The 18,734-nt window shown below is 43.7% G+C and overlaps 1 protein-coding gene across 1 annotated transcript in view; it reads left to right on the top strand.

The window, feature by feature from the left end:
- CCDC18 (coiled-coil domain containing 18) overlaps positions 1–18,734 on the top strand; it is a 190,676-nt gene that overhangs the window by 105,660 nt on the left and 66,282 nt on the right. The window contains exons 21-24 of the mRNA XM_082265867.1: positions 5,026–5,227; positions 8,985–9,084; positions 11,921–12,037; positions 12,811–12,954. Coding sequence (XP_082121993.1) covers positions 5,026–5,227; positions 8,985–9,084; positions 11,921–12,037; positions 12,811–12,954 — 563 coding nt within the window. The remainder of the gene's footprint in view (positions 1–5,025; positions 5,228–8,984; positions 9,085–11,920; positions 12,038–12,810; positions 12,955–18,734) is intronic.

Genomic DNA, 18,734 nt, shown 5'->3' with positions numbered 1-18,734 from the left:
GGTTTTGGCGGTGGACGTGGCCCCTCCTTGGGACAGTCGGACCCCTGGAATCCATTTCTTTCGGCAGGCACCCCTCCCTGTTTTTGCCGAGTCCCTCAGCCTGCCCCCCCCCCTCCACATACACTAGGGCTGTTTGGATGGTCTGGTCCCTGGCCTAGGATGGAGGCAGTGCACTAACTGGCGATAGAAGCCTTGGGGGGGGGGGGGGGGGTTACGCCGATGGCGACCTGATGATAGACTGTGGGGGGGTCTGGATCTGTCCTTGAGCCCTAGTCTCCCAGTTCTGGGTCCCCCATGCGCAGCCGCCATTTTGTTGTAGCTTGTGTATTCCTATACACGATGGCCATGTTTGTGTAGTCCGGTGCCCATTTTCTTACTTTGTTTTCTTGTGGTTTGACCTTGCAAATAGTGGCGGCCATGACAGTGGAGCCATGTGGGCGGTGAGTGCACATTCTCCTGGTGGTTGCAGGTGCCTGTGTTGGTGGGTGGTGAGTCTGGTGGGGTCCTCTCCCTCTCTGCTGAGAATCGCTCTGTGCCTTGTGCTTGGCAACCGGGTATGGGCTGTCAGCGCGGTGGAGATCGTTCCTTAGCAGTGTGTTACACTTTTTGTGGGGTCCCCCTAGTGACTCATGGGGTCTTTGGAACACATTTCCCCATCTGATCCCCTCTCTGAGGCTGCTGGGCCCTCCGGGTCCCAATCAACCATCCATGCACGGACAGTGGTCCTGGAGTCCCTTGTGTCCCGGGTGGAGGCGACTTGCGGGCGACGGACTAGGGCCATCCCGACTTCTCCTGCCTCATCTGATCCTGAATCTGACTCGGCCGCCGCAGACATGGGTCACCCTTCTGGGTCTGCGACCACGCGCCTGGAATCCACTGATAGTGAGGATGATTCCTTCACTTCTGCGACCGCGAATAAAAAGGCGCTGGTGGATGCACTGATTGTATCTGTGCGTAAGATCCTAAAGACGGACGCAGCTGAAGCTGCGACAGAGGCGCAGGTACCCTTTGGCACTCACAAGCCATCCAGAGCGGCAAAGGTGTTTCCTTTCCCTGCTTATTTTGACAGAATTGTCACTAAAGAGTGGGGTTCCTAAGCGCTTTACTAGTCGTTACCCTTATGAGGAGTCCCTTCTTAAGAAGTGGACTGTCCCACCAGTGGTGGACCCCCTGGTTTTCAGATTGAACAAGGCAACCATGATTCCAGTTGAAGAGTCCCCAGCCTTTAAGGATCCAGCTGACAGGAAGGCGGAGGCTGTGGCCTGCACTATGTACACCTTAGCTGGTTCGGCAATGAGGCCGGTATTTACCATTGCCCTGGTGTTGCACACTCTGACCAAGTGGGCTAAGCTCCTACGCCGTGACCTGGAGGGAGAACAGCTCAGCCCTGCCTTTCCTAAGCTGGCAGACCAGCTGGTCCAGAGGCTGCAGTTTTTCTGTGATGCCTTTTTGGATGCAGCTCCTCTGATGGTTCATGGACCAGACTTCTAAAAAGGCCTTGACTGATCTTCCCTTTCAAGGAGATCGCCTGTTTGGAGCTACCCTGGATGATATCATTAAAGGTCTCACGGGGGGGAAGAGTACCTTTCTTCCACAAGCTACTAAGGGCAAGGAAACTCATCATAGACGTGAGCCTTCCTTCTTGGCTCATAAGAAGTTTTTTCGTCCCTCAGGGTCGACTTACAAGGGCTCGAAGCCTTTCAGGGCCTCTTCAGGAGGATCCAAATGAACCTGGTCTGGCAAACTGAGAGCGGGCTTCTCCAGACCCATGGACAAGGCTCCTTCTGCATGAGGGTGCACCCTCACCCGTATCAGGAGTGGGGGGGGACGTCTTCCCTGGTTTCCGGACTCATGCACTTCCCTGGTACAAGACAAGTGGGATCACAAAGTCATTCGGTCTGGCTACAATATAGAGTTTCGCTCTTGCCCTCCAGCAAGGTTTTTTCCTTCCAACCTGCGCCTGTCCCCAGATCGGTTACAGGGTCTGTTTGGGGCAGGACAAGACCCGTTCCTTCAAGGGGTGATTGTTCTGGTTCCGACTTCTGAGCATTTTCAGGGTTTTTTTTTTTAAACTTGTCACCATCCCCAGGAAGGAAGGCAAAGCGCGTCCAATCCTGGACCACAAGGCGCTAAACTGCTTTGTGCAGATACAGATAATCAGAATGGAGTCCATTCGAATGGTTCTGGCATCCCCGTGTCCCAGGCCTAAACATCTGAAAGTATCACCTTGCATGCCTTGGATGTAGTCCGGGCAATTAGGGTGTACTTGGCAGCTACAGAGTCTTACAGGAAGTCAGAGACTCTTATTTGTGCTCACGGATGGACCTCGCAAAGGGTTGTCCGCTTCCTCTGCGACTATTTCCAGATGGATCAGACAGACAGGGGTTAAGTCCTATTCCATCAGGAGTCAGGTTCCCTTTCCCTGTCAAGGCACACTCTGCTAGGGCGCTTAATGCTTCCTGGGCCTTCCGTCATTAAGTGTCAGTGACGCAGGTTTGCAAGGCGGCCACCTGGTCGATGGTTCACACTTTTACAAAGTTTGTTTTATAAAGTGGATGTGTTGGCGTCTGTGGATGCTTCCTTTGGTCGCAAGGTTTTGCAGGCTGCTGTTTAAGAGGACCTGATCCTCTTTGGACTGTATTGTTTTGTTCAGGTGGGCATCGGTTGTTTTTTGGTTGAGCCACTGTTGCCTGGTTGGCCAATGTTTAGCCTTGAGAATTTTTTTTCTATTTCCCACCCTCATGTTTAACACTGCTTTGGGACATCCCAATGGTCAAGAATGACAGGAGCTGTGTTCGTTAATGAACAAAAGAGAAAATTGAATTTTTGACTTACCGAAAAATCCATTTCTCTGATGTTCATTGAAGGACACAGCACCCCCCCCCCCCCCCCCCTCTGTGGCGTTATGATTCTCCTGACACTGCTTGTAACAAAACTGAGTGACTATAGCAGGGAGAGGGAGTATACCCCCTGGGACTGCCCATGGGTGTAGCCAGACATTTTTTCTGCCTAGTGTCCTACTCCTGTAGGGGGCAGTATAACCCAATGGTCAAGAATGACAGGAGCTGTGTCCATCAATAAACATCAGAGAAATTGAATTTACGGTAAGTCAAAAATCCAATTTTTTTGCTAAAAATAATCATTAGCATATAAAACACAGCACATTTTACAAAATTCCTCCTAAACATAAAAGCTAACCTGTATTGAGTTAATAAATAACAAATATTTGTAAATTTATAATTGTGCCTTTTTGCGAAATGGTGAAAAGCGAACATACGCAAAAATTTAAATATTCAAATTTCTCTATAAAATCTAGAGATTTTCATTTTTCACTTACAGCTTTCAGAGCTTGTAAAAGACCTCCCGAAGCATATATTTTCTGAAAGCACATGGACAGTACAATAAAAAGAAGGTGCTACTGATTTTAACGTCCTGTGATATTTGCAACAATTAGAACCAGTCAAAACAATAGAATCAGAACTATATTTTTGCTAAAAATACACTAAAATCATTATTCGATTAATACATGGCAACATTTACAAAATCCCTGCTAAATTCCTACTAAACATAAAAGTTAAAACTGTATTGAGTGAATAAAAAACTGAAGGTAAAAACTAAAAGTGAAAACTGAAGGTACGCAAAGCTGTAAATAAAAAACAATTTACTCTAGAAATCCTGAGGTTACTATTTTTCACTTGCAGCTTTCAGAATTTGAAAAGACCCCCCAAACCATACATTTTCTGTAGGAATAAAAAAAAAAAAAGTATATAAATAATGGGCGACAGTTTTGCGCTGCCCTTAAACTGAACAGATGATGAAATAACTTCACATAAATGTATTGTACACACACATCTGTGATTAAAGTGCATACACCAAATAGTACAACACAACATGCATGGGACTGCAAAATAAATCCATAAAAACAAATTCATATAAAATACATCATCGTAAAGTGCCAAGTGCAAAAATCTAAAAAAGTGCACCGTGCAACAAACACATATGACCTCTGTATGAAAACGAGTGTGCCTAATTCACATCTGTGACATTCACCGTGTTGAAAAAATAAAGACAGGATAATTAATATATCCAAATAGGGAATAAATAACAAAAGTCAATAATGAAAATATATCCTTGATGAATACATAAGTGACTTCCTTCACTGAAGTGTAGAAAATTATTGTGGGGTGCTCTTCTTCCTTTGCATGCCCCTATTTGTGCTCTCTATGTTCTCACCTCAATTAAACTTGAAAACCGCATTGAGAATAGCCCATCATAGGAATGGTAATAATAATATCCGTCACTAGATGTCCTCGGTGCATACATTTCCATCCAGTGCAAGCCCTATCCCTGGCTGTTCCTCTCGAAGGCTGCTTAGTAAGCTTATCACCATATAATAGTAGTAATGGGGGCACAAAAGGATGCTCTTATAGTGCAGTATGCAAACACGTTTATTAAAATAATTTTCGCATCAACTCACAGTTTACAAACAAAATCTTTAGCTAGCTCTCATAACCGTCCCCTGTCCGCGACGTCACTTCCGGTAATCTCTGTCCAAAATCGACGCGTTATGTCACGATCACGTGACTTCTTCATCCCCAAAAGAAGTCACGTGATCGTGACATAACGCGTAGGGTTTGGACCGAGGTTATCGAAAGTGACCTGCACAGAGTCCTGACCTTGATCCTGTCAGGTCTTTTTTTCCAACAATGGTACCTGACCTCACAAATGCTTATTTTGCTGAATGGGCACAGATTTCCACAGACACTCCAAAATTTTGCATAAAGCATTTGTAGAAGAGTGGAGGCTGGTGTAGCCACAAAGGGTGCCAACTTTATGCTATTGGCCATGGTCCAAGAATATAATGGCCAACAAGCCCATATAGATGTAATTGGTCAGGTTTTCGCATACATTTGGCTATACAGTGTGTATCCAGTCAGATAGTCGCTTACAGTACACAGCTGTTAATAAATATAACAATTATTCCTCTGACATTTGAGAAGTAAATATAGTAATTTCTTGTTTTAGTCACCTTGTTAACAGAAAGAGTGAATAGAACTGAAAGGGATCTCAAGAGAAAAGAAGAAATTGAAATGGAGCTTCAACATTTGCAGACACAGTTGCAGGACAAGCTCAAACATGTTGAAGAACTTCAAGAGACACTTACAAAGACCCATCTATTAGTGGAAGAAAAGGAAGTCATAATACAAGCCCTTACAGAAGAATTAAGGTAAGCGAACCCTGAAATTATTATTTATTTGGGGTGTTTTCTGGTACAAAGGTCAACTTTTACTGGTCTGATGAATATTCTATCCTATCCAAGAAATGGATTTTAAAGCGGAGTTCCACCCTGAAAATTTTTTTTTAGATAAAAATACCCCCGGGACAGTCAGGGCAGTGCATTTAAGCAACGATAGCCTCTGAACTGTCCCCTGTTTCACTTACCTTTTTAGAAGAAATACTTACCTTGAAAATGTCTTGTCCAGCACTGCCATCTCAGGTGTGGGCAGCTGAAGCCGGAACGTCCTCTTTGGTGACGTTGGAGTCCCAGAATGCCCTGCACTGGCCCTGCTAGTCACTTCCGGTGCAGGCGTGTCATCCCTGCACAGCTTCTGGGCATGCCCAGAAGCTGTTCAGCAGGGAATAACGCGCCTGCACCGGAAGTGACGAGCAGGGCCGGTGCAGGCGCATGGACTCCTGGGATCGATGACGTTCATCTCCCAGGAGTCAATGCAAGCAGAAAGTGATGTCAGCGGCCGTGTCTGCAGAGGGAGGAAGAGGAAGGAAGGAAAGTATATTTTCTTTAAAAACAAGATAAGTGAATGAAAAAAAATTGTAATTATCCAATTGTTTTTCAGGTGGAAAAAAGCAAGCGGACGGGGAAAAGTACATTTTGAGGGTGGAACTCCGCTTTAAGCAACAATCTCCTAATAGTACACACAAAATCTTACTTTGGAGGCAGAAGAAAGGACTTCGCTGTAGGCCCTGTTCTGTCCACGTGTTTTGGCTGTTAAAGTTAGATTCACATTCTGCCAGAATATAATGTAGCTAGCCACAGTGACATAACGTCTTTTAAGAGACTAAGAAAGGAGGGGTCTGCCTGCTGCTTTCTCCTTGAGGCATATTGGTAGCAATGGGGATGACTGCTAGCAAGTGACTCTTCCAAACCTACGTGTAGTTCCACCTCGTGTAGAAATGTCATGACTTGCCAAGCAGAAGGCTAGGTTGTGGTAACCCAACCCAATATTTCTAGGAAATCTGATAATATAAGAGAGACAGCCTTCTTTTTCACATTCCATGATTGACTCCTGAAAATTAGGGAATATTTTGTACAGTGAAAAGTGTTGAGAGGTTTCTTTTTTTTAATCATACAAGCTCTTTATTGAAAGTTAAAGGACTACAATTTAACCAGTTCTGGACCGTAAGGATTTCCCCCCTTAATGACTAAGCCACTTTTTGCGATTCGGCACTGCGTTATTTTGAAGGAAAATTGCGCGGTTGTGCGACGCTGTAGCAAAAAAAAAATTGATGTCCTTTCTTTTCGCACAAATAGAGCTTTCTTTTGCTGGTATTGGATCACCAATGCGATTTTCTTTTTTTGCGCTATCAACCAAAAGAGCGACAATACTGGGAAAAAAATATATATTTTTCAAATTCTGCTATATAATAATCAAAAAAAAAATTAAGAATCAAAAATTTTCATCCTTTTAGGCACATATTTTTGGTAAAAAAAAAATCGCAATAAGCGTATTTTGATTGGTTTGCACAAAAGTTATTGTGTCTACAAACTAGGGGAAAGATTTATGTCATTTTTAATTATTTTACTAGTAATGGCAGCGATCGGCGATTTTTAGCAGGACTGCAACATTGCGGTGGACAGATCAGACCCCTAACTGACATTTTTTACACTTTTAGGGGGACCACTGACATTACTACAGTAATCGGTGCTAAAAAATATGCACTGTTACTGTAATAATGACACTAGCAGGGAAGGGTTAACCTAGGGGTGATCAAAGGGTTAATTGTGAGCCTAGGGGAGTGTTTTCTAGTTGTGGGGGGAGAGACTTGTGAAATGACAATAGAGACCTGTGATCCTACATAGAAGGATCACAGGTGTTCTGTGATAATTTCAGAGAGAACAAAAGTCAGCTGTGTTTACAACAGCTGACCCTCCTTCTCTCTCTCAACAGGGAGTGATCACAGGTGCCCCACGGCAATCTCGGCCGCCGGTCCTGTGGATCGGCATCCCCGCTGCCTAGTGGGGGCAGGAGCGCGCCGGCTTGCCCCCCAGCACCACTCCCGCGAACCGATGTACCACTATGCCGATTCGTGCAGCCAAGCCAGCCAAAGAACAATAGGTACCCATGTGTAACATTCCAAAAAAGGATAGAAAAAAAAGAAAAGAACTTCCAGTGTGGAGATCCAATCATGTTAATACTAAGAAAACTTTCCCCTCGGTTAGATGTTTCTTTTTACAGAAAACAGCACTATAGAAAAACTACGTTTGCAACCAGAAAAGTATGTGGTTCATAGAAACAGATTCTTTCATATCCCAGTGTGCATTGGAATATTGTGGCAGCCAAAATCTAGTTGCTATGGGCATTTCAAATGTTTCAGAGAAGTATAATTACTTATTAACAGTTGCTGATGCCATATCATCCTGCTTCATCAAAGTATAGACGACAATGGGATTGATTTTATTACAACTGGAGAGTCCAAATTCTAGTGTAGCTCTGCATTGTAGCCAATTACCTTCTAACTTCAGCTTGTTCAATATGGCTTGAAACCTGGCAGCTGATTGGTTTCTTTGCAGAACTGCACTGGATTTTGCACTCTCCAGTTTTAGTAAATCAACCCTAGTGAGTTTTAGTCCTTATTTTTACGATAAAAAAAAAAAAACTACTTTGTGCATTTGTGTTTTTGTTTTCTCAATGATCTTTCTAATTTGGTTTCATCTTATTACTGTACCTGGCTTCAAAGCTGCCAACTGCCATTCCACTGTTTACTAAGACTCTGTAGCCAGTACAGGAGATCTTTGGACAGGGGAATGGCAGTTGATGAATTCAGGAACCAGTAACAAAGTAAAACTAAGGCTGGCCATACATTATACAATTTTCTGTACAATTGTCTTCAGATTTACAATCAACTATGTAGTACAAAGGCCTGCCTAATTGAATACAATTGAAAGTGTTATTTTGTTTTGACCTCATATTATATGGTTTTTGGTAAATCGAACAGAAAATTGTACAAGAGAATTGAACATGTATGGCCAGCCTTAATCAGACTGGTGCAGAAATGTTTTATCTAAGAATCTGTACCAACAAGCTTGTGTTTGCTTCAAACAGGTCTATGGATATGCAAAACCTGCTTGAAGCAGTTTAAATGCTGGTCAGGAGGTCAAATATAAGTCTAATGCACCTTTTAGTGTATTCTGATTGATCTCAGAGACTTCTCATATTGATGTTCAGTGATGCCATCCACACATCCCAAAGCTTGTTGACACTGGTCATTTAAAATATGAGGCATCTTGGGGTGGTTTTTTTAGATCTGGGGACTCAAACTGGTGGCCCTCCAGCTATTGCAGAACTACTATTCCCATGAGGCATTGCAAGGCTGACAGTTACAAGCATGACCCCCATGGGCAGAGGCATGATGGGACTTGTAGTCCAGCAACAGCTGGAGGGCCACCAGTTTGAGACCCCTGTTTTAGATATTTACTTTTAAAAGTTTAAACGGAGATCAGGTTTACCCAAGGGTTTGTTCACAAGAGTATTTTAGTGTCCATTGCAGTAAAACATCAATGGGTATTTTTTTTTGTTTTTTTTTAAGGACTCGTGCTTCCTACAAAGAACAGTGCAAACAGGCATAATTACATTATTGTGCCATGACTTACTGACCCAATTAAAAAAAATCTATATATTAAAGGGACATTGTATTGGTTGGTAAACCTACCTTTTCATGTTTTCTTTGTTTCATGTAAAATGAAGGGCATGTAAGAATGAACTGGATGAGAGAGACCACGAGTTGTTGGATATGGACCAGGCCCTGAAAGACAGGAACTGGGAGCTAAAACAGAGGGCAGCCCAGGTAAGTCTGCAATCTCTCCATGCTGTGTGAACTGGCACTAATCAGTATTTTAAAACTCAGTTAAACTTTAAAGAGAAACTAAACTCCTGAATTACCTCCACTCTATCATTCTAACATGCTGACATTTTCATAGGACCCACGTGAGTGCAGATGTACCGCTGGTCTCTTTCAGGCATTTTGCAGCTGGAAGAAACAAGTGGCACATCTGTGCACACGTGGCAAATTTCCATGAATGCATACAAATACCACCAATTTCTGGTATATGGACAACATAGGACCCAGCAGCACTGGCCACTGCACATGCGCTGCAAAGTTTTAGCTTAGTGACCTACCACCTCCTAATATATCTGTGATGTAGCAATCCCAGGAAAGACCTAGGCCAGACTCCAGGAAGTGCTGCCCTCCAGCACAAAAATCGACTAAATGCTAAAATGTAGAATACATTTTGTTAGCATTTGTGTAAGAAGAAGGGGGTGGTGCCTGAAGACACACCTTAGAATAGAATAAAAGTCCAGATGCAGTGAATTGACAAGAGTAGAAATGCTTTCCAAATATCCAAATTCATTCTTTACAATGTTTGAGCCTTATGCACCTGGGCAGGTCCCATCCCCTCTATGGGGTTGTTGTTTTAAGTTATTTTTTTATAAAAGGCTTTAATGGCCCTTCCCCTGTGTGGGTAACTGTTGTATGTTTAAAAACCCAATAAAAAAGTTTTTTAAAAAAAAAAAAAAGAGGGAGGAGGGACAAAATTTAAATAGTTTTTGAGTGAGTTTAGTTCCACCTGAGATTTAAATCGGCTAAATACTTCCAAGGTTCACCAAAACTAAAAGATCTTACAGTTTTTCTCTAAAACAAAAAAGGAATTTTCACTGTAATATTCGCTTCCTCTGTAGCGCTGTCCCTCAAAGATTCAGCACAGCCTCTTGCTGTTGCTGGTGTTGCAAGTTGAAAAACACCCACCCCTTGGGCACATCATTAAGCCACCCTGGGCAGGAAATACTGCTGTGCTGAATATTGCTTACACATCGTTACTGAGGTGCTTTTTAGTACAGGAGAAAGAACTGCCGGAGGGAAAATAGGAGGAAGAGGACACAGTTTGCTATGTTTTATAAAGAACAGTTTTCTAAGCTCAGGTGTGGCACCAGTATTGCTGGTAGACACTCTCTACTTCAGATATTTCAAGTCCACAGACCTAACTCGGGTATCCACTTAGCCAGAGTTATTGAATTAAAATTCTTGATGGTCCAGTCAGTAAAATTTTCTTCCAGCCGAGGTCCGAATCATATGTTTGGTTCTCAATGGCACCTCTGCACAATGGGCAAACCTGGCGCGTCTTTACGAGTGCCACATTGCATGGTGCCACAGTACCATGCAGCTTGGTACGGCGCAATTAAAAAAAAAAAAAGACCTGGGACTTATTTTTCTGCGTTTCTGCTTATAAGGCAGCCCATCAAAATAAATAAATGGGCCGCCTACATGCGTTACGCAGTAATGTGAACCCAGTCTCAGATCCTTCACATCACTATCCTTTTTATTACATCAGTGCTCTCAGTCCCCCTACACATCATCCACCTTCACATTACAGTCTCCAGCCTCCCTTCACATTTTTGTCTGCGGCCCCCCTTTATCTCACCCCCTACTTTAAATTGCAGTTCCCAGCCCATTTCATATCACCCCCCCTCCCCCCTACCTTCACACTCCTGTCCTCAACCCCTTCATAGTACCCCTCCTTCACATTGCAGTCCCCAGCCCCCCTTCACATTCCTGTCCTCACCCCCTTTATAGCACCCCCTTCACATTCCTGTCCTCACCCCCTTTATAGCACCCCCTTCATGTTCCTGTCCTCACCCCCTTTATAGCACCCCCTTAACATTCCTGCCCCCTCCCTTATAGCACCCCCCTTCACACTCCTGTCCTCACCCCTTTTATAGCACACCCCTTCACATTTCTGTCCTCACCCTCTTTATAGCACCCCCCTTCGCATACCTGTCCTCATCCCCTTTATAGCACCCCCTTTCACATAATTGTCCTCAAACCCTTTATAGCACCCCCTTCACATAACTGTCCTCATCCCCTTTAGAGGACCCCCCTTCACACTGCAGACATTCCTGTGCTCATCCCCTTTTTTTAGAACCCCCCTTTACACTGCAGTCTCCAGCCCCCCTTTACATTTCTGTCCTCACCCTCTTTGTAGAACCCCATCCATATCACTCCCTTTACATTTCTGCCCTGCCTCTTTTATGTCACCCCTCTTTCCCCCTTTACATTAGCAGTGCCGCCTTCCCTGTCCTACCTAGCTGACATCAAAGGCACAGCAGCTGACATCGGAGATGCAGCAAAGGGATGGACCTAGGGAGAGACCTGCCCCAGTCAACTGATTGGTTGCTAGATCACAGGGCGGTTCTAGCAATCAATCAGTTAACTGGGCCAGCCCCCATCCTCCGTGCATCGCTGTGCTGCTCCTCTGTCAGCTCTGTAAAGACATCTGAGTTAGCGGGCAGTGGCAGCTGAGGAAAAAAAGTGCATCCTAAATGGTGCGACCGCGGCGGGGCCGTACGGAGCATTGACTCGGTCCGGACTTGGCCTGCGGTCCGCCATTTAGTGATGCTTGTTCTAAAGGAATACTATACATATGAAGATTATTCGTGACCCTTACTACTCTTGTACTTGTGGGGATCATTATAAGCTTCCTCTTGTGTCCTCATTGTGTTTAATCGCTTTCTGTGTGATTGCTGTCATTCTGTACTGCTGGGAGGGAAGGCATGTACTGTCACCTTACCTAAAGTTATAGTGTTATTTATGTTTCTCACTTTGCTATGTTTTTTGCTTGCTGTAGCTAACCCAACTGGACTCAACTATTCGGCAACACAAAGAAGAACTGGAGCAGAAAATTATTCATCTGGAAACTGCCTTAATGAAATCTGAATTGGAAACAAAAGATCGTATGTCACAGGTTAGCTGTCCTTGCACTAGACTTGCTTGTTCACTTTGAAGCCCTATTGTAGTTTATAGCTCTGCCATTGGCAGGGATCGCAAGCTTTGCTGATTGATGAGCTTTAGCTCTGCTTAGGGGTGGAGAGAGGTGGGAGGTGAGACTGCTTGAAACAGAATTCTGCAGAGTGCAGTGGTCTCTTTCTACATCATACTGCCAAACATATTAGTTTTCTGTTTGGTGTTAGGAGAGGTGTTCAAAAATTAAAGAGGTTGTAAACTCGTTAAAAAAAATTTTTTTTCTTTTACAACCTGCAAGAGAAAGACATAATGAGCTAGTATGCATCGCATACTAGCTCATTATGAAATACTTACCTTAGAACGAGCCCCCGCCGTGCCGCTCTCTTACCTGTATGACGAGCGACATGTTCAGTCGCCCGTCTTCCGGGATCGCGGCATCCGGCCATCGGATTGGCCGGAGCCGCGGTGACGTCACGGGGCTCTGAAGGAACGGCACGATCAGCCGTTCCTTCAGAGCACATGCGCCAGTGACATCACTGGCTGCATTAAAGGTAAATATCTCCTAAACCGTACATGTTTAGGAGATATTTACAGTACCTATAGGTAAGCCTTATCATAGGCTTACCTATAGGTACAACTTCCTGAGGAGGGTTTACTTCCTCTTTAAACACTGTTCGTAAATTATCATTTGCTGTTTTGAGCTAAAGTCAGCCATTTATATATGATTCCTAGTATTAGTAGAGTTGTTAAAATTTATTCTATAATCTTTTCCAGATTTCATCCTTGCAAGAAAAGCTACATAAAATGGGGGATCAGCTCCAAGAAAAAGACTTTGACCTGCTTCAGAAAGATCAATTTGTGAATCACCTACATAAAGAAATTGAGAAAAAGCAAGCAACTATAACTGAATTGGAACAGGTAAGTGGTCTTTTAATAGATTCATGCCGAAATAATTTTATTTTAGTATAAAGGATAATGCTGCCTGCACACTACTGACATTTCAATAGCAATACCATCACTGAGCCTTGAAAGCAAAAGTCAGGTAAGAGTTAAAGGTGGACTACAGGCAGACACAAATTAAAGAAACTCTGTAATTAATTCTACATCATTAAATGTATATATTAATTGCAAGCGGTGTAATTACCTGAATTTGATCTAGTATCTGCATCTTGTAGTCCCTGCATAGCAGAGTATGAGAGGAAACAGTATAATGATCTAGTCAGTTCATGTGCAAGAAACATGCTGATAGAAAGAGAAAGTAAAGAGATGGAGAGATGAGCTAATCATTGTGCTGCTTCTCATTTCACCATGCAGTAACAGACTGTGGTGGGTCCAGAATGACATGGGCTCAGAGTAAGTGGTTCTATCATGTTACACACATACATTGTTGTTTGTTTGCCTTTAATAAAAATGTGTCCCTTCCTCCCTCCATAGTTAGGAGATGTTCTGTAAATGTAGTCCCACCCTTGTTTCAGTGCGTCTTTAGTTTCTGTTAGTTTCTGTTCTGAGCACGTGTAATTGCTGGAGCTACACATACTATGTTTTTTTACCTATCTGATGTTCATCTGTGAAGACCTGCACAAGTTTTGGATTAAAGCTTTCTACGATCTGCAAGATGTCCTATAGATCGAGTCACTATCTGCTAATTCTACTGAGACTGTAAGTTACAGCTATTTTGCCACAACTGGATAAGTTATAGAGATCACACTTCAGTTATTTGATTGGAGAGGCAGAACAGTCAAAAAATAGTTTAGCTCCAACTGTAACTAATTTTGTTCCGCATGCATGAACCTTGTTCATCTGAAGAGGCAGAAGAGGTTTGAGTGATGCTAGCCATTAGTACTGTGAGAAAATCTCTGGATCTGAACCTGAGATTATTGCATCAAAAGCTTGTTTTGTTTTATTTTCTCTTTTAATGTGTAATAATTTTTTGCATTTTTGGCTGGAGTTACACTATATCTATATATTTATTTATTTAAAAATATACAGCATTTCACAAAAGTGAGTATACCCCTCACATTTTAGTAAATCTTTTATTATATCTTTTCATGTGATAACACTGAAGAAATTACTCTTTGCCACAATGTAAAGTAGTGAGTGTACAGCTTGTATAACAGTTTAAAAAAATAAATGAATAATTAATTATATAATTTGTATTATATTCGACCTTTTAATTAATATCAATTTAAACTAATATGAATTTGTCGGTATCTTTAGCGCAAGAAAAGCTCAAGAAGAAATGCATCCCTTTAAATTCTATGTACAGTATCTCACAAGAGCACACCCCTCACATTATTGTAAATATTTTATTATATCTTTTCATGTGACAACACTGACGAAATTACACTTTGCTACAATGTACAGTAGTGTGTACAGCTTGTATAACGTGTAAATTTGCTGTCCCCTCAAAATAACTCAACACACAGCCATTATTGTCTAAACTGCTGGCAACAAAAGTGAGTACACCCCTAAGTGAAAATGTCCAAATTGGGCCCAATTAGCCATTTTCCCTCACCGGTGCCACGTGACTTATTAGTGTTGCAAGGTCTCAGGTGTGAATGGGAAGCAGGTGTGTTAAATTTGATGTTATCGCTCTCACTCTCTCATACTGGCCACTGGAAGTCCAAAATGGCACCTCATAGCAAAGAACTCTCTGAGGATCTGAAAAAAAGAATTGTTGCTCTACATAAAGATGGCCTAGGCTATAAGAAGATTGCCAAGACCCTGAAACTGAGCTGCAGCACTGTGGCCAAGACCATACAGCGGTTTAACAGGACAGGATCCACTCAGAACAGGCCTCGTCATGGTCGACCAAAGTAGTTGTGTGCACGTTCTCCGCATCATATCCAGAGGTTGTCTTTAGGAAATAGACGTATGAGTGCTGCCAGCATTGCTGCAGAGGTTGAAGGGGTGGGGGAATCAGCCTGTCAGTGCTTAGACTATACACCGCACACTGCATCAAATTGGTCTGCATGGCTGTCGTTCCAGAAGAAAGCCTCTTCTAAAGATGATGCACAAGAAAGCCTGAAAACAGTTTGCTGAAGACAAGCAGACTAAGGACATGGAGTACTGGAACCATGTCCTGTGGCCTGATGAGACCAAGATAAACTTATTTGATTCAGATGATGTCAAGCGTGTGTGGCGGCAACCAAGTGAGCAGTACAAAGACAAGTGTGTCTTGCCTACAGTCAAGCATGGTGGTGGCAGTGTCATAATCTGGGACTGCATGAGTGCTGCTGGCACCAGAGAGCTACAGTTCATTGAGGGAGCCATGAATGCCAACATATACTGTGCCATATTGAAGCAGAGTATGATCCTCTCCCTTTGGAGACTGGGCCGCAGGGCAGTATTCCAACATAACAACAACCCCAAACGCACCTCCAAGATGACCACTGCCTTTCTAAAGAAGCTGAGGGTAAAGGTGATGGACTGGCCAAACATGTCTCAAGACCTAAACCTTATTGAGCATCTGTGGGGCATCCTCAAACGGAAGGTGGAGGAGCGAGCGCAAGGTCTCTAACATCCACCAGCTCCGTGATGTCATCATGGAGGAGTGGAAGAGGACTCCAGTGTGAAGCTCTGGTAAACTTCATGCCCAAGAGACCAATGGGAAAGAATGTACATAGATTGTGTAGAATCAGCTGAAAAGATTTTTCAGCATGCTGGATAATGCATGACTGAATAAGGTACTTCTTCCCTAACAAATAAAAATTTTACGAAACAATACTCTACAAATAATCTCTTGTTGACAGAAACACATTGGAAGTGGAGCTTTAGGTTGACTGTCTGTGTTGGGTGTGAATTAAAAATGTTATAGCAGCTTTTACCTTCTTTCTCCTTCTATGTAAACTATTTGCTTTAGTTTGGTTTTGATGATTTGCTAAATATTTATAATCATGTTAAAAGTACATCCTATAGAAATTGTCAACTTTTTGTTTCATCCAGTGGCCAAAATGCATTATCAAATGAGATACCTGTTTTGCATTTTGGCCACTAGATAGAGCAACAAATGTTTTATAAATAGACTCCCAACTTTTCCAAGAGTTACCAGCAGATCATGCAAAGGAATTTTGTGGTTCTTGAAGATGTTTTTAACCGCTTGCCGACCGCCCGCAGTATATTTACTGCGGCAGTCAGCCCCTCCTGGGCAAAGCGATGTAGTACTACGTCGCTCGCCCAGGAGCCTGTAGGGGGCGAGCTCCCGCTCGTTCACAGCCATCCCCGTGCGAGTGACCGCGCCTGTCATTCTCCCTGGTGTAACTGCAGAGACTATACGATCCTGCTATGTAGGATCGTATGTCTCTGTGGTTACATCACAAGCCACGCCCCTTGACAGTTAGAATCATGCCCTTAGGGACACACTTAACCCCTTGATCACTAATAAAGTTAACCTCTACCTGCCAGTGTCATTTTTACAGTAACAGTGCATATGTATAGCACTGCTTACTGTAGTAATGTCACTGGTACCCCCAAAAGTGTCAAAAATGTTAGTCAGGGGTCCGATCTGTCCGCCGCAATGTCGCAGTCCCGCAAAAAAAATAGCAGATCGCCGCCATTACTAGTTTAAAAAAAAAACAATAAAAATGACATAAATCTTTCCCTTAGTTAGTAAACGCAATAACTTTAGCCCAAACCAATCAAAATACGCTTATTGCGATTTTTACCAAAAATATGTAGCAGAAAACAAATTGGCCTACAATGTTAAAAAATTTAGATTTTTACATTTTTTGGGGGGGGAATTTCATATAAAAAATTTGAAAAATATTGTTATTTTTTTAAAATTGACGCTCTTTTTTTGTTTATAGCGCAAAAAAAAAAAAATCTCACAGGTGATCAAATACCACCAAAAGAAAGCCCTGTTTGTGGGAAAAAAAGGACGTCAATTTAGTTTGGGTACATCGTCGCACGACCGCGCAATTGTCCGTTAAATTCACGCAGTGCTGAATCGCAAAAAAGGCCCTGGTCTTTGAGCAGCCAAATCCTCCGGGGCTTAAGTGGTTTAAATGTCAAACAGTTAATTATTGGGCAGAGAAAATATAGCAAAAACATTGCCCAATACTAACAAAAATTGCTGTTTCCCTTGTCTTTCATCATCTCCCTAGAACCCTTCCTAACCATATTACACTCTTAACTCATATACTGATGTACTTAAAGGATAGTTTGCACACAAACTGTTCACTTTTGTAGATGATGTTTTCTTGTATGTAACAAATTAAAGTATCATTGAAGGCAAAGCATTTTCTCCCCCCCCCCCCCCCCCCCGGCTGGGCTTCAGACTGGATATTCTAGATCCTTAAGTTCTCCCAGCCTGGCCAGCGAGCGTGAGCGAGTTATAGTCCAGCACTAGGCCTCGCCATGCCAGAGCCCCCCCCCCCCCCCCGTTGGACGGGGACGAGCCCGCAAGTGGACCGTCTCGCTGGGACGCCCTGAGTCGCAGCGTACCCCCTGGCTGGCAGCACCCCCACCCCAGGTGGGAGGTAGTCTATTTGGAGCAGCGCCAACCTGATATTGTGGTATGGTGAGTAAGTGTCCCCCCAATTCCCTGGCAGTCTTGGGGTGGACGTGGGCCCCCTCCATGGAATAGTCGGACCCTTGGGTATCCCTCGGTTCCCCTGGCCTCTTAGGTATACCAGGCCCCTCCGATAGCAGGTTCCTACCTCTGGAGGGCGGATATATTGCGGCCGCTGCAGGGGGGGCGTTCCTCTGGTGGGGTGTCCTTCTGGGGACCCTCCGTCTTTTTCCTGCTGACCCCCTTTTCCCCCTGGGGGTCCTGGAGACCGCATGGCACGCATTGGGGCTGCCATTTTGCTGTAGACTTTTTTTGCTTTGCATTAATGTAAAGTTTTTCTTCATTGCAATGCATGGGCAGCCATTTTTTGTTAGTTCCCCAAAGGAATGCATGGGGCGGCCATTTTCTTGTAGTCCACGATCGCTGGACAGCAAAGGGAGACACTAAAGACTCTAGGCATGACCTAGGTGCTTTTCTATTTCCTGTGTCAACCCGTTTTTTCTGCTGCATAGAACGTTCCTGGAAGCCTCCTGCTCGGTTTGGTAATGTTTTTGGGGTCCCTTGTAGGTATTCTTCACTCACACTGCTGGCAGACTGTGTTAGGCTGGGACTTACTATACCGTTGTTGCAGCGGTGCGATCGCGTTTTTTGTGACTTTTTTAAAGTGACATTGCATCTTTTTATTTTCAGTGTAAATGGAGTCCCAGGACAAAATGTCACCACAGATCCCCTCAGTGCGGCGGCAGAATCCTCTGGATCCCAGCCCCTGTCAGTTTTAACCGCAGTTTTGGAAAGCCTGGTGTCAAAAGTGGATTTAATGTTGAAAAGTTCCCCTAGCCATACCTTTGCCTTCGCCTCCCTCTGTAGTATCTTCAGATTCTGAGGCCGATTTGGCCGTGGCAGACGCACCCCACCTTGGTGGCTCTGTGTCATTGCATTCTGATGGTGAAGAGGACATGTCCTCATCAGCCGCCGCATGGGAAAGCGCAATGGTGGAAGCACTTATAGTTTCGGTGCGAGAAACTTTAAAAATGGCGGATGAGTCTACAGTGTCAGGTATCCAGGCGTCTTTGGCACCCGCAAATCCCAGAAATCGGGCAAGGTGTTCCCCTGCCCGGAACTTTTTGACAATGTTGTCAATGAACAGTGGGGGTGCATTAAGCACATGCTAGTGGTGCCCAAGCGTTTC

Source organism: Pelophylax lessonae (genome assembly GCF_965119305.1).
Source record: "Pelophylax lessonae genome assembly, chromosome: 8".
Classification (NCBI taxonomy): Eukaryota; Metazoa; Chordata; class Amphibia; order Anura; family Ranidae; genus Pelophylax; species Pelophylax lessonae.
Note: the sequence above shows the minus strand (reverse complement) of the source record. Positions and strands in the feature narration are given on the sequence as shown.